Source organism: Peromyscus maniculatus, chromosome 6 (genome assembly GCF_049852395.1).
Source record: "Peromyscus maniculatus bairdii isolate BWxNUB_F1_BW_parent chromosome 6, HU_Pman_BW_mat_3.1, whole genome shotgun sequence".
NCBI classification, from domain to species: Eukaryota; Metazoa; Chordata; class Mammalia; order Rodentia; family Cricetidae; genus Peromyscus; species Peromyscus maniculatus.
In genome coordinates, this window is record NC_134857.1 from 11,117,501 (window position 1) to 11,130,884 (window position 13,384).

Here is a 13,384-nt window from a genome sequence, read left to right on the forward strand (position 1 = left end):
ACTGACCAATTTATGCAGCTCCACCCTGGGCAAGCCAAGCACATGGCTCTAGATTTTCAAATGAAAGCCCTGGGTAAGGACTGGGGAGCTGGAAGGAGACTCAACCTGGAAAGAGACTGGGTGACAACAGTCCAGCAGAATGCCAGTGCCACAGGCACACACTGGGCTTGAACCCTGGGCCGCTGATCTCTAAAGTCTCAAGGGAGCTCCTTGTCCTCTGCACGTAGCTGTGTTTGAGCTCAAAGGAGGAGGGTCACCTGACCTCAGCTGGGTGGAGCAGCCTCCTCCTGGGGTGCATTTTCCAGCAGGAAGCCCTGCCCGCAGCAGATAGCTGAGGTACTCCGTTATGCCCAAAGCTTTTTATTTTGACTGCTCTGGGATCAGCTTTCCAAAACAGACATTTGCCGATGCAGGAGTGGAGACTGGTTAATGAGAAGGTGTCCACCCCACCCACCACAGTCCCCACCAGGTCCTGCTCTTCCTGATTATTTTTTTACATACCACCGTGAACCCTGTCGATTGTAATAACAGTGAGGTTTGTTTGATATGGCGTGCCAGGAAGAGCAGGCTTGAAGGGAGGGGCCCGATCTCTGTGAAGTCAAATGACTGTGCTCAGTGCCTCATCTTTAAGGCCGAGCTGGGGACCTGTCTTCATCTGAGCCACGTGATGGCTGTGACAGCTGCTACAGTGAGAGAGAAATCTAATATGACGAACTAGAAATCCCACATCTCACAGAGACTCAAGAAAAATGTGTTCATTGCTCACCAAAGACACGTAAAAGAATATGCACAGCAGCCTGTTTTATCAGGGCCAGCCTACATGGAGCGGAGTTTGCATTGTGGTGAATGGACACTGTAGAAGGCTAGCAGCAATCACAATAGGACAGCTTCGTGCCACAGTGTGGGTGGAGCTCACCGAGGAAGAGCAGAAACCAAACGCTCAGGGTTGGTGGCTAGGTGTTGGTTCTGTGTGCACCACACACACTGGTTCCAGGGCCTTCCACACCTTTCACAGCTCTCTCCTTCCATTCTTTGCCCCTTCCTGTGTCCAGACCAGTACCCCCTGCCTGCAGGCACAGGGCTGGTGACAAGCTTCCTCGCCATATTATCTCCGTTTGGCATCACACTATCACACCGATACTGTGGCCGTCCCTGTGAGGCCTTGGAGACTTGAGTTTCTTTCTCCTGAGCATGACTGGTGTGGAAACTACTGACTGTTTTCTCCTCTGCCACCACGAAGCATGCCAATCAGATGGGTTTATGGAACATACCGGCAAGCATCTGGACACCTTAGCACCCATCTCTTCCACTTCTTCCCTCTCAGTGGCTGCTTCCTGTTACTTTCCAATTGTATTTTAAATGGCAGCTCAGGCAAAGACCAGAAAGGCGGATGCTTTCTCGTTACAATGACATTTGGAGGACTGGGGATGAGGTTCAGGAGGGAGAGTGCTTGCCTAACACGCACAAAGGCCCGGGTTTGATTCCCACCACTGCATACACCGAGTGTTCACCATGATTGCAATCCCAGCGCTAAGGATGTGGGGGAGGAGGCTCAGGAGTCAAGGTTATTCGGAGGCCACAGGAGACTCTGAGGCCAGTTTTGGATATAAGAAACTTGCCTCAGCAAACAAACACAAACAAATAGAAGGAAGAAAATAATATATCCTGGCATAAAACACATGAAGCCCATTGTCCAAATCCCAAGTCCTGTTTGTTCTCTGACTCTAAAGACAAAATTTCATTCTCCTCAGAGGGACTGAACAAATTATAAATGAAAATATGGCTATTCTCATGGTACCACTGAGTAGGCTACCTGATAATCCACTCCCTCTACCCCCCCAAGCCCCATTTTTTGAAACAGAGTTTCTTTGTGTAACAGCCCTGGCTGTCCTGGAACCCACTCTGTAGACCAGGCTGGCCTTGAACTCATAGAGATCCGTCTGTCTCTGCCTCTTGAGTGCAAGGATTAAAGGTGTATGCCATCCTTTTTTTTTTTTTTAAACCCTGATAATTCTTTTTTGTTTGTTTGTTTTTTTGTTTTTTGAGACAGGGTTTCTCTGTGTAGCTTTAGAGCCTTTCCTGGAACTGACGCTATAGCCCAGGCTGGCCTCGAACTCACAGAGATTCTCCTACCTCTGCCTTCTGAGTGCTGGGAATAAAGGTGTGTGCCACCACTGCCCAGCAACCCTGAAAATTCTTAATATGAGCCCTCTGGGGACTACAGGCTTGAAAGAGACCCTGGAAAATGTCACTTTGCCATGTTCTTACCCTGGTAAGAACATGTTCCTGAGAGTGTTGGACCCGTGGACATGCTCCTACCAGCCTGCATCCTCTCAGAGGACAAGGCTCTGAAGACGGCTTTGGGCTCACTTTGTTGGACTAATGAACATTTATTACTTGTATCTTTCCTCTTGTGTAAAGGGAAGGTAAGTGTGTGCAGGGAAATCTTGTTGAGCCTTGTCCTCTTTTCACTCTGTGAGTCATGCTCTTTCGAAGGTCAAAGCGCAGCGAAACACTGTTACAGAAATCCTCTGCTTAAGACGCACTTAGGGAAGGCTGGATACAAGAACCCATCCCGGAACATCATCCCCCTCATGACTCAGCTTTAGTCATGGACATTTGCTAAGAAGCGGTAGATTCCATGAGAAACTTGGTTTAATAACATCTCCACTGCTCTTCCTAGGAAAGTTACACTGTGCATAAGCTGAAGAAACAGGAGAAGTCTAGAAGCCTCACAAACTCAGAGGAGGGATATTTACTGTAATTGTGTAAGATCATAAATATTTTTATAAGCCAACTTGGGGCTGTGGGATGGATATACTTATACATGGAAAATGTTTTTGAAAAATAGATTTTGTAATTAAATTACTTCCTCTGCTTGATAATGTCTTCGCTCTAGAACAACAGCTCTCAAATTGGAGCATGAATTGGAACCACCTGGAGGGCTTGTCAAGCCCTAAATTGCATCCTAGCTAGTCCACTGTGATGTCAGCACTGGTGGTTTGAGATGACCCTTGGAGAAGTATTGATTGAAAAGATTATAGAATATTGAAAACCTGGCTGCACATGAAAAATTCCTCGGCGGCAGAGCTCTAAAATCATACTATACGCTTGAGCACCCAAATCAATTGAATCATAATGTTATGTGGGGGAAGCCTGTGTTTAGAATGTCCCAGAAGTAACCGGAGTATTCTGATCTGTAGTCAGAGTTGGCACTCTTTGTTCTGGATGAAGCTTAGTGACTTAACTGCCTTCAAAAGTCACGGAATCAGCTGGCAGTCGGTGCCTGGAAGGATTAGCAATGCCAAATGTGGTTGGTGGGCTGTGCACTGGCCCTGGGTGCTTGTGGAGCGCAGATACCCACTCCGCGTGCCGTGTGGCATCCTGCTAGGCCAGTGGGAAATGGCTTCTTGAGGGAGTCTGTAGTCTGTGCTATCAGCAAGATTGCAAAAGGCTCTCAGGGAGGTTTCCCTCTGTCTGATAACAAGTGGGCAGCCTGAGCTGGGGATGGTTCCCACTGTGCTCTGCTGTGTGATAGCCAGCCTGTCCAAGCCGGTGGACAATGAGTCACTTCAGAGCTTCAGGAAGAAAACAGAAGATAAGTATTCATTGCTTTCTCCATCGTTTTCTCTCCTGTGCCCCCACCAGCCGTCAGTTCAAAGACGACAGAATGACCCCTGTGTTTACAGGAAGTTAGGTGGAGTTTTTAAATTTATAGGTCAAGGCTGGTGGTGGGGTGAAGAGAGTCCTAGAACTGAAGTGGGGTACACTGGAGTCAAGAGCCCATTCTTCCGCTGACTTTGGTGTTATCCATCCTTTTGGAGCTTTAGTCTACTCCATAAAACCAAGAGGGACAGAGGTGGTGGCGGACCATAGTTTAGCATGGTGACTGTGATGGAGGTCTCTCATTTAGGAAGCTCAGGGGTTCTTTGTGAAGGCGTCCACCCAAGATTCTTGTACTTCCTAGGCAAGCACTCTACCGATAAGTCATGTCCTTGCTCTGATGAGGGACTCTGCGCTCCCACTTCTAGAATCAGCTCTGCTAGATTTTGGCTGTGTGTCTGTAAGCAAGAGCCGTCATTCTCCATCTGTGCAAGGGAGACTGCCATGAGGATTGAAAAGCGAGGCAAATCCCTCACAACAACTTGTAAATAGTGCTATACTGTTACTTACTTCTATGAGCCACAGGGTTTGTATATAAGATTCAATTGTTCTTTTCTTTACTATGTTTCACTTTTTAAATTAAGAAAAAAATCATCTACAGTGTCTTCCTAAGCAAAAGCATTTGTGAAATCACAGGATTCCCACATAGGGAAGTTTTTATTTTTTGTTATTTGTGTGTGTATAAGAGTAGGACTATAAAGCATTCTAGAAAGCTCCCGTAAATAGTCCCTGCACTGCAGTGTGACTCCTGGGACGGGCACCTGGCCGTGGGTGACCCCGGCCTGCCTGCAGAAGCCCTCCCAGCTGTCCGATGACCCTGTCCACATGTGTTGATATCTATGCCTTCATTCACTGACAGCCACGTAACTAGAATCTTTTTTTTTACCCACTTCAGTCCCTTCTGTCCAGAGCAGTCTTCCCATTGGCTAGCTACAGTAGTGTGTAAATGAGAGTTTGTTACTAAAGCGTATAAATGGAGAAAGTCTTGATGAGCCAGTGGAGTCCTCTCGAGAAATCCCCCGAAAGCTGAACAGGATTAAACTAGAGAGTGAGAGCTTGGACAGAATGTTTTGGAAAGATGCACTGTGCCTGGAGAATGGGGAACCTCCAGGAGAAACTTGCCCTTTCTCTTGGCTGCTGGTTTTCCCGCCTCCATCTCACTAAGTCTTCCCTTCAGGCCCCACACATCCTATTTCCTCCAAGCGCTTTCCGGCCAATCTCAATTTTGTCTCCTCTGAAAAAGTACTTCACAATAATTTAAGAAACACTTCCTGAGCATGTCCCAAGGCACTCTGTTCTAGGCACACATTGGACACCGACATCCCCTGACCTCAAGTAGTGGACAGGCTGCTAATCAACGTGAGTGTCTGTCTCCTTAACCTGGTGAACTGAGCCATGGCTGTCCTTGCTTCAGGCAGGAAATGCCGTGTGTGTGTGTGTGTGTGTGTGTGTGTGTGTGTGTGTGTGTGTGTGTGAGATGCTCCTGCTCTGCCAAACTTCCTTCGCTAAGTATTCGTTACTGGAGACCCCCTGGGCTACCAAGGACTTAAGAACAGCCACAAATGAACTTTAAATTTGCTTAGATGCCCCTCTCAAGTTATTCCGATCCATCCCCAGCTGCCTCAGAAACACCGGCAATGGTTAGATATGACCAACACGGAGCCAAAGTGCATTCAATACTAATTGATCACAAAGTCAAATCAGAACTCTTGAGAAAGTATGGGGCTTCTTAAAGTCAGTGACAGTGAGTTCTGAGGACAGCATGGCTTTACACCAGGAGATATGAAACGGAGGCTCTAACAGAGTTAGGTCACTCATCAATGACAGATGGAGGTCAGCAAGAATGAAGACAAGATGGACACCTTCCATTGGCATTTCTTAGGGTAACACAAGGACCTTGGGGGAAAATCTTGAATAGTTACAAAAGCTAGAATGAACCGAGCGGTGTAAAATGGTACCATGATAAAATTGTATCAGAAAAATAATGCCCCAGTCCACACTTGGCTCAGGCTTTGTTTATGTAAAAAATCAGACTGTATTGACCTTTTAGTTTAATTTGGTCAAATTAAGATCAACGAATTCTTTTATAATTGACCATACTTTTTGGTGCCTAAGAGGACTCCAGCCAACCTCCCCCACATGCTATCATGCTTCCCTCTGGTACTTTTTAATGGGCATTCATTTTAATCAAACCTTTTCTGGCACTAATTATTCTCACCCAAGAAGAACTTTCAGTAATTAGGCATTAGTGAAGTAATGGATTGATGAGCATCCTTCTTCCAGGACCATGACCAAGGGCATATCAGGCAGAACAGTGGTCACTGGCTTTATTGACCAATGAAGCAAGCATGGGTCTATAGAACCAAGCCACTTTCTCTAAGAATGGAGGTGTCTTGTCCAGTTAGGGCATAATGTTGGGATAAGCCTGTTCAAGACCTTAAAAAGGGGACGCCCACGGCTCCAGAGGACATTGCTTACCCACAAAGCACCAGACGGCAAACCGGATCCACGTGATGGTGGAGAGCTTGAGCATGAGATAGATATTCACCAGCATGGCAAAGGCAGGTACAAAGGGGAGGCAGGGGGCCATGTACGGCAGCTTCTTGGGGTTCTCTGGCTGCTGCAAGATTACAAACACCAGCACACTGATGAGCAGCACCATCAGAACAACCAGAAGGATGGCCCACCAGCTCTGGCCCGAGATGTAGTCGGAGCCAAAGATGATGAAGGAGCAGAAGATGAACATGAGGATGAAGAGTAGGAGCACGCAGATGGTCACCGTGTGCCCTGTTGCTGCCGTGGGCCTGTCCATTTTGCCTGGAAGGCCCAGCCGGATTCTCATCGTGTAGTAGCGAGGTCCAATCAGCTTCTTCAACTTGATGAGATAGATGTTTTCTGATTCATCGGCTTCTATGCCTGTGGTCATGTCCACAGTGCCGTAGTTGGGGTGGTTGACATTGTAGGCAGACTTATCGGACTTCCCTATGAGCATCTCATTGTCTCCCAAGGACGGCAGGTTCTTGGCCCCACAGGTGTTTGTGGCAGGGCTGGAGAACTCTTCCCCTTCACTCACAGGAGAACACGTTTCTTTCTCACAGTCAGCCAGGATGCCTTCCTTCTTCTTGGTGTGTTCCTCAGACAGGAACTTGACAAAACCATCAATGTCGCTCTCGGGTTGGTATCGAAGGAGCAAGACGCAGACAGAGACCAAGGTGTAGGCGAGGAGTGTGCCGATGGACATCATCTCTATCAGGTCCCTCAGGCTGACCAGCAGTGAGAGGAGAGCTGCTAGGAATCCAGACACGATGCAGGCCACCACTGGTGTCTCTGTGTAGGAGCTCACGTGAGCCAGGAACCTGGAGGGAAGGTGTAAGCAGAGTTAAGGGTCACAGTACCCATGGTGACTGCTTCTAACATACCAGCATGTTAGAACTGCAATGTCAACAGCTTGGGGTGGGTAGCTCCTCCTGCCCTGCCCTTCCGATTAACTTGTCTGCTACACTAGTCCTACAGTTTGGCTTGTGGGACATCATTAGAGAATTCACCTTAATTCCTGGATATGAAGCCTTAAAAAACCCCCGAAACCAAGGGGTCCTATTCATTATATGACAGGAAGGACTGATTGACTCTAGGAGGTCTGTAGAAATCCACATGGAAGCTGGAAAACTTGTCAATCTGCAGCATTACCAGTTCTTGCTGGGAAGGAACATGCTCACAAGCCCTTCCACATCAGAGTTTCTGGAGGTGATGTCCAGCCAACTGTACTTTAAAAGACACCTCAAGCTTTCACACCTGAGACCACCGCCCTGCAGCATAAGGACAGGGATCGAGTTGGTAAAGCGGCACAGTGGAGGGGCTGGTGACACAGACCAAATTCACCTGGAGGTGAGAAGGGAACCGGGGTGGTGAAAACACAGCCCCTCTGCAGCAGGCCCCGCCGGCCTGAGAGAGGCTCCTCTGCCCTCCCCTCCCCTCTCCCGGCCCTGCCTCCCCCATTCTTCATCATTTCTCTCCTCTGAATCACACAGAACGGTTAAGTGAGCCAGGGCCCACAGCGTCTTTCCTCTTTGGTTTCTATTTATTTATTTATTTATTTATTTATTTATTTATTTATTTATTTATTTATTTATTTATTTATTTATTTATTTATTGCAGGAAATTTTACCGATGTGTGAAGCTGTGAGCTGTCCCACCACCTCAGCCCTGTCTCGATCTACCCAGCATCCCAGCGCAGCTGCTCTAGCCTGGTGTAGACTCAGGGAAGGGGCAGGAAGTGACAGCCAGTGGCAGAAATAAAGGCCCTGAGCCTGTTCTCTCGACCCCTCTGAGAGCTGCCTGACCCCCACGACAGGCACTGGAGATCAAGAAAAAGGGCATGTCCAGTTTGGTCAGTGGGAGACAGACCACTCCATGGCTGCCCCAAAGGCTGGAACTTCACAAGTATTGCTGCTGTGAAAAGTCTGAGGATCAGGGATGGAGGGATGGCTCAGTGGTGAAGAGCACAGGCTGCTTTTCCTGAGGACCTGGGTTCAGTTCTCAGCGCCCACATGGCGGTTCAGTTCTCAGCGGCCACATGGCGGCTCACAAGCATCTCTGACTCCGCTCCTAGGGGATCTGATGCCCTCTACTGGCCTTTGGAAGTACCAGATACGCATGTGGTGTATAGAAACAAGCCAAACGCTCACACACAATTAAACAATGAGAGTCTGAGTTCCAGGCCAGATAGTTCTGGTTTCAAGTTCTGGCCCACCACTCATCAGCAGCAAGGTTTGGTCAAGGCCCTTCTACCTCTTCAGTTCCTGGTGTACTCACTGGACACAGCACACAGACCACCCAGCTGCACCCATGTTGATAACTGTCCACAAACAACAGTTACTGTAACAATCCCCCTGTTATCATTAGAGGATTTATCGCCTCTCTGACTGTTGGATGTTTTCAGCTTCAGGGGGGCTTTGGAGAAAGGAGCCTGGTCTCACTATGAGGCAGGCCTAAGGTGCCCCTGAGTTCTTCCTTCTGGAAATACCCTCGCCTTCCACACAGTGATTTGGACCAACTGCCCCCACAGGGGAAATGCATGTCAGCGGAGGGTGAAGGGTTCACACCCCTTGGTTCTGGACGGAAGGACCTAGGGTTATCTGAGAGGCCATTTCAGAGGCTGAGCTCTTGAAACCCAGACTTTGACAAGATGTCAGTCTTTAGAAAAGGCAGCCATCAAGCTGATCTCAGTGGGTGACAGTCCTCTTGGACAGCAGCAGCAGAGTGGAACCATTTCCTGGGGACCCTTACCTGAAAAGCAGCCCATCACCAGCCATGGCGTAAATGACCCTGGGCATGGGGAACAGAGAGCCCAGCAGGCTGACTGTCAGTCCCGCCACCGACCCGACGGCCACCACAAACTTGGCGGCATGGAAGCCATGGGCCACGAACATCTCCATGAGAGGGGACTCCGTGTCGATGGCGTAGTACGGCACCATCAGAGTTAAGATCATGCTCACCTGTCAAGACAAAAGAAGACGGACTGGAGGCAGAGGGGACGGACAGCATGGGCGGGTGACCCCGACCTGAAGGCAGAGGCCGCTGTGGCAGTTTGGAACCATTAGCTGGCACGTGGCTTTTATTTAGACCATTTGGTCTCCGTGTTTTCTCCCTACTTTCACTTTTAGTGGTTGGGACCAAGTAATCTCCAAAATGTCTCCGTGGCCTTTTCCTATCTGAGGAAAACCCCACAGATGTTTCAAGCCTCACAGAAACAGATCTGTTCTCAGACATCCCCAGATGGAAGGCGCCTCAAGTGCCTTGCCCCTAAGGTCAAAGCTCTCACTTCTTCTTCCTCTTCTTTTTCGTAAAGCATTTGTGTGTTTTTGAATGTGTGTGTGTGCGTGTGTGTATGATTGCGCGTGTGCGCGTGTGTAAGCTGAAGCACATGGTAGGGCAGCTCAGTTCTCTTCTGTCATGTGGCTTGTGGGGATCCACCTCGTATCTGCTTGGCAGCGAGCACCTTTATTCCCTGGGCTATGTCACCAGGACAAGGACAAGGCTTTACTTCTATTATTTCAGGACCCACTGGCTCTGGTCTGTCCTCCTTCTCACTCCCAGCCTCAGAGGTCAAAACACCGAAAGTGTTTGAGACAATGAGCTGACGAGGTCACAGTAAGGACTCATATTTCATTTCTTCTCTCTGGCTTAGAGAACTGTGGCATCAGGATGGATCCAGTCGAGCTCTGTGAAGCCACTGTGTCTCTGCTTGTCTGGAGACTCCTGTAGGAGTCCTGTTTTCCTTTCTATGTCAGAGATCTGCTGTAAAATTGATTTCTCTGATATTAACCCTAAACAGGGCAGCCAGCAGTCACACGTGACTCCTCCTGGCTCGTAGAAAACAACTCTGACACCAAGAAGGGAATTGAACGCCTGAACTGGATGGAGGTCACATTAGACCACTTCATTGCCTGCTCCTCAGGAGCCAGGGTCCCCCAGGGAAGCCATGGGTCACCAGGGAAGGCAGCAGAATATGCCGTGGAGCCCAGCACAGTGACCGTTTACTGACCAGTACAAGACCAAGGGGTCCCGGAGGCACAGCTAAGGGACCTGAAAGACAGGGCCCCCAGGGCTGTCTCTCGTCACATTGCCTGTGAGGATGCAGCAGAGTGGCTGGAGTGTGATTGGTTCTCATAGCAAATCTCAGGGTCTCCTGGCCACACAGATCAGCATGGGGTAAGCTGCTAGCCTGGTAGATACAAAGCGTATTCTGCAATCTATAACGTGCTATTTAAGGGAGGAACCGTGATGGTAAGCTTCTCTGTGTGTGCATGCTGCCAGGGTCTACCTCTCCAGGGAGGAGTGGAATGATGAAAATGTGGACGGAGACAGACAGAGCAGAGGAGATCTCTTGCTCCTGCCCTGCCACCTCCCACCTCCCACAATGTAGGATAATCAGGGTCTGGATAATACGAAGACACTTGAGTGTGTGTTCATGGAGGGAGGTGATAATTGACCCATTCATTCATAAGATGTCTGGGTAGGCAACTGGATTTCCATCAATAGACAATCTTGTTTTTCTTGCCTCATCATTTGGTCTGCATTCCTTAGGTAATGGCTCAAGATGACTTTTTGGAGTAATGAGGGCTGGCCAGTCTGATAGGCTGTACCCTCTCCTGAGTTATTCTTAATTTCCATGACTTTGAGCTCATTAGACATATGTGCTTCTGCAGGTTAGCATATTGGAATCTTTAGGGGTGGCATGCCCCCTGGATGCTGTCTTTTTCCTGAGTGTGATGACCCAGACAGACTCTCAGGACCAGGGAGTGTCCATGTCCTGGTGGCTGGGCAGATGGCTAGGAGCTAAGAAGGTGTTGGATGAGGCTAACAATTTCTGTGAGGGAAATTCTGCCATGAGGACTGAGAAGGAAACATTAGACGTGTATGTGCGAGTGTATTCATGCGTCCTGAGGAGACCAGGCTAGAGGCTTCTCTCTGAGGGAAACCCCGAGGGTGAGTTTGAGCTAGTGTTAGGAGACCGAGCTGAAAAGAACTGCATTTCTCTCCAGATTTCAGGGCAAGAGTGTCTCCCAAGGACAGCGTGTTCTCGCCGCCTCTGTGGGGGAGCCTTGCCTCTCCACTGCCGGGAAGCGCCCAGAAGACAGAAGAGCATTGAGGCTGTGCACAGAGGCCACCCGTTACTGCCAGCCTATGACCTGAGCAGCTTGGACGACAGCCCGCTCCTTGCACACTGTCCCCAGGCATAGGGAAGGGTAGGGATGGAGACTTGAGAGGCACAGGCTGAGGTGAGGGCTTGGGGCCTTTCTTTCCTTCCAATTTGAGGTCCCGAGTTTCTTCTTGTCATTGATAGGCGGAGCTACAGGGGACACAAGGAAACCCCATGCAAGCACCAGCAGGGAGTGAGGAGAAGTCTATGTCCTGAGAGAGGAGGTGTCAGTCCTACAGCCACACTTGCTGCTGCTGTTGTGTGTGTATGTATGTGTGAGTGTGAATGTGAGTGTGTGTAAGGGTGCGCAGATGTGTGTACAGATTGTGTAGAGGACAACCTTAAGTATTCCTCAGGTACAGTCTGCCATTTTGTTTTTGACAGGGTCTCTCCTAGGCTTAGAACTTGCTAAGCAGGTGAAGCTGGCTGGCCAGTGAGCCCCAGGGATCTGTCTGTCTGCTTCCCCGGTGCTGGGATTACCAGCACACACAACCATGCCAGACTTTTGCTTCTTGTGTGAGTTCTCAGGATTGATCTCATGTCCTTGAACTTGCACTACCATACTGAACCTTCTCCTTAGCCCTAGAACCACCTTCTACAATAAAACATAAAGGGTCATGAGGAGGGTCCCATCAGCATTTGATACTTACAGTCACATACGCTGTCAGGCAGATGACCAGGGATGCAGTGATAGCATAAGGGATGGATGTGTTGGGGTTCTGGGCTTCCTCTCCGGTGGTGGCAATAATGTCAAAGCCAATGAAGGCATAGAAACATGTGGCTGCTCCTTGCAGTACCTGTAACGATAATGGCAGCTGTCAGGCTCAGAAAAGAGGGCAGAACACGGCTTAAATGTGCCCAGAACCGCCCGGTGCTCTGCGGATGCTCCCGAATGGCACAGGGGACCTGTGGAAGAGCTGGCTGTAAGCAGCCAAGTTCTGATCTGCTCTGCTTTGCTGTATGACTGGGCATTTCCTCATGTGTTAAACACAGATGAGAATTTTATGGCTGAATTAAAAATTGGGTTAGTCAACATATTCAAATTCTTGTTGAAAAAAAGAATCGGTGTGTTGGCTCTCTGCTGTTGGTGCAGGAGGCATCGAACCTAGGGTCTCACGCATGCTAGTGAAGTTCTCTACCACTAGCTGCCTCCTTCAGGGTGTTTCCTGTATAGTTTGTATTTTTTGTTTAATTTTCACCTCTCAGTGCTCAACCATGATGTAAGAGATTTTTGGAAATGTGGAAAGGGACTTTTGACCACCATGGGATACATTGGATGTGAGCTGCTGGCCTTCTGTGGATGAAGTGCATACACTTCTGCATGAAGCATTCTGCCCTGAGAGCCCTGTGGTAATGTCTAGACTGGAGGCCAGGCAAGCTTTAGATTTCTAGTGCCTTTAAAGGGAAGATGGGAGGATGATGGGATTGTTTGACTGTCTGCTCCCTTTGTGTTTGAATGACCCTGTTGGGTATGAGGCAGGCGGCTGGGCAAAGCTGGGGGGATGCCATTTGCTCAGAAACTTTGGCTGAAGTCTGTGTCTGCAGGATTTTAGGTGACTCTCAGGGTGGTTAGGCCTTCAGTCAGGCTGTTATTGAAACCCTTCAGGTGGGGACCACAGGACTTTCTTTTAAGTGAGCTTTCCTAGCCTTGATAGTCTCAGCATCAACTAAAGCGAAGATGTGACTCTTCTATTGCTTGGGATGCTCTAGTAGAAGACGATGGTGAGTTCTAGATAAAGACACAAGCTCCGAACTCCGCCAGGGCTCCAGCAGGATAGAGCGTGTGTAGAGAGGACTATCCATCCCCCTTTATAAAGGTCTATAAAGGATGTGCCAAATGCATTCTAGCCCGAAGTGTTAACTTTTAACCTTCCCCAAGGACTTCTTCACAAGTGCAAACAAAAATACTAGATACTACAACCAGCAAAATGCATCACAAATTTCAATGTCATCTTAGGCGGCCCAGAGTAACCTTTGCTCATCTGTAAAATGAAACAGTTTCTTACGGAGAGTCCCAGC

The 13,384-nt window shown here is 48.8% G+C and overlaps 1 protein-coding gene across 3 annotated transcripts in view; it reads right to left on the bottom strand.

Moving 5' to 3' along the window:
• Positions 1–13,384, bottom strand: part of Slc7a14 (solute carrier family 7 member 14) — a 126,569-nt gene that overhangs the window by 14,230 nt on the left and 98,955 nt on the right. For all 3 annotated transcript variants that reach the window (XM_006971162.4, XM_042278881.2, XM_076573943.1), the window contains 3 exons: positions 12,016–12,162; positions 8,950–9,158; positions 6,142–7,019 (listed from right to left, as the gene is read on the bottom strand). In XM_006971162.4, coding sequence (XP_006971224.1) covers positions 6,142–7,019; positions 8,950–9,158; positions 12,016–12,162 — 1,234 coding nt within the window. The remainder of the gene's footprint in view (positions 1–6,141; positions 7,020–8,949; positions 9,159–12,015; positions 12,163–13,384) is intronic.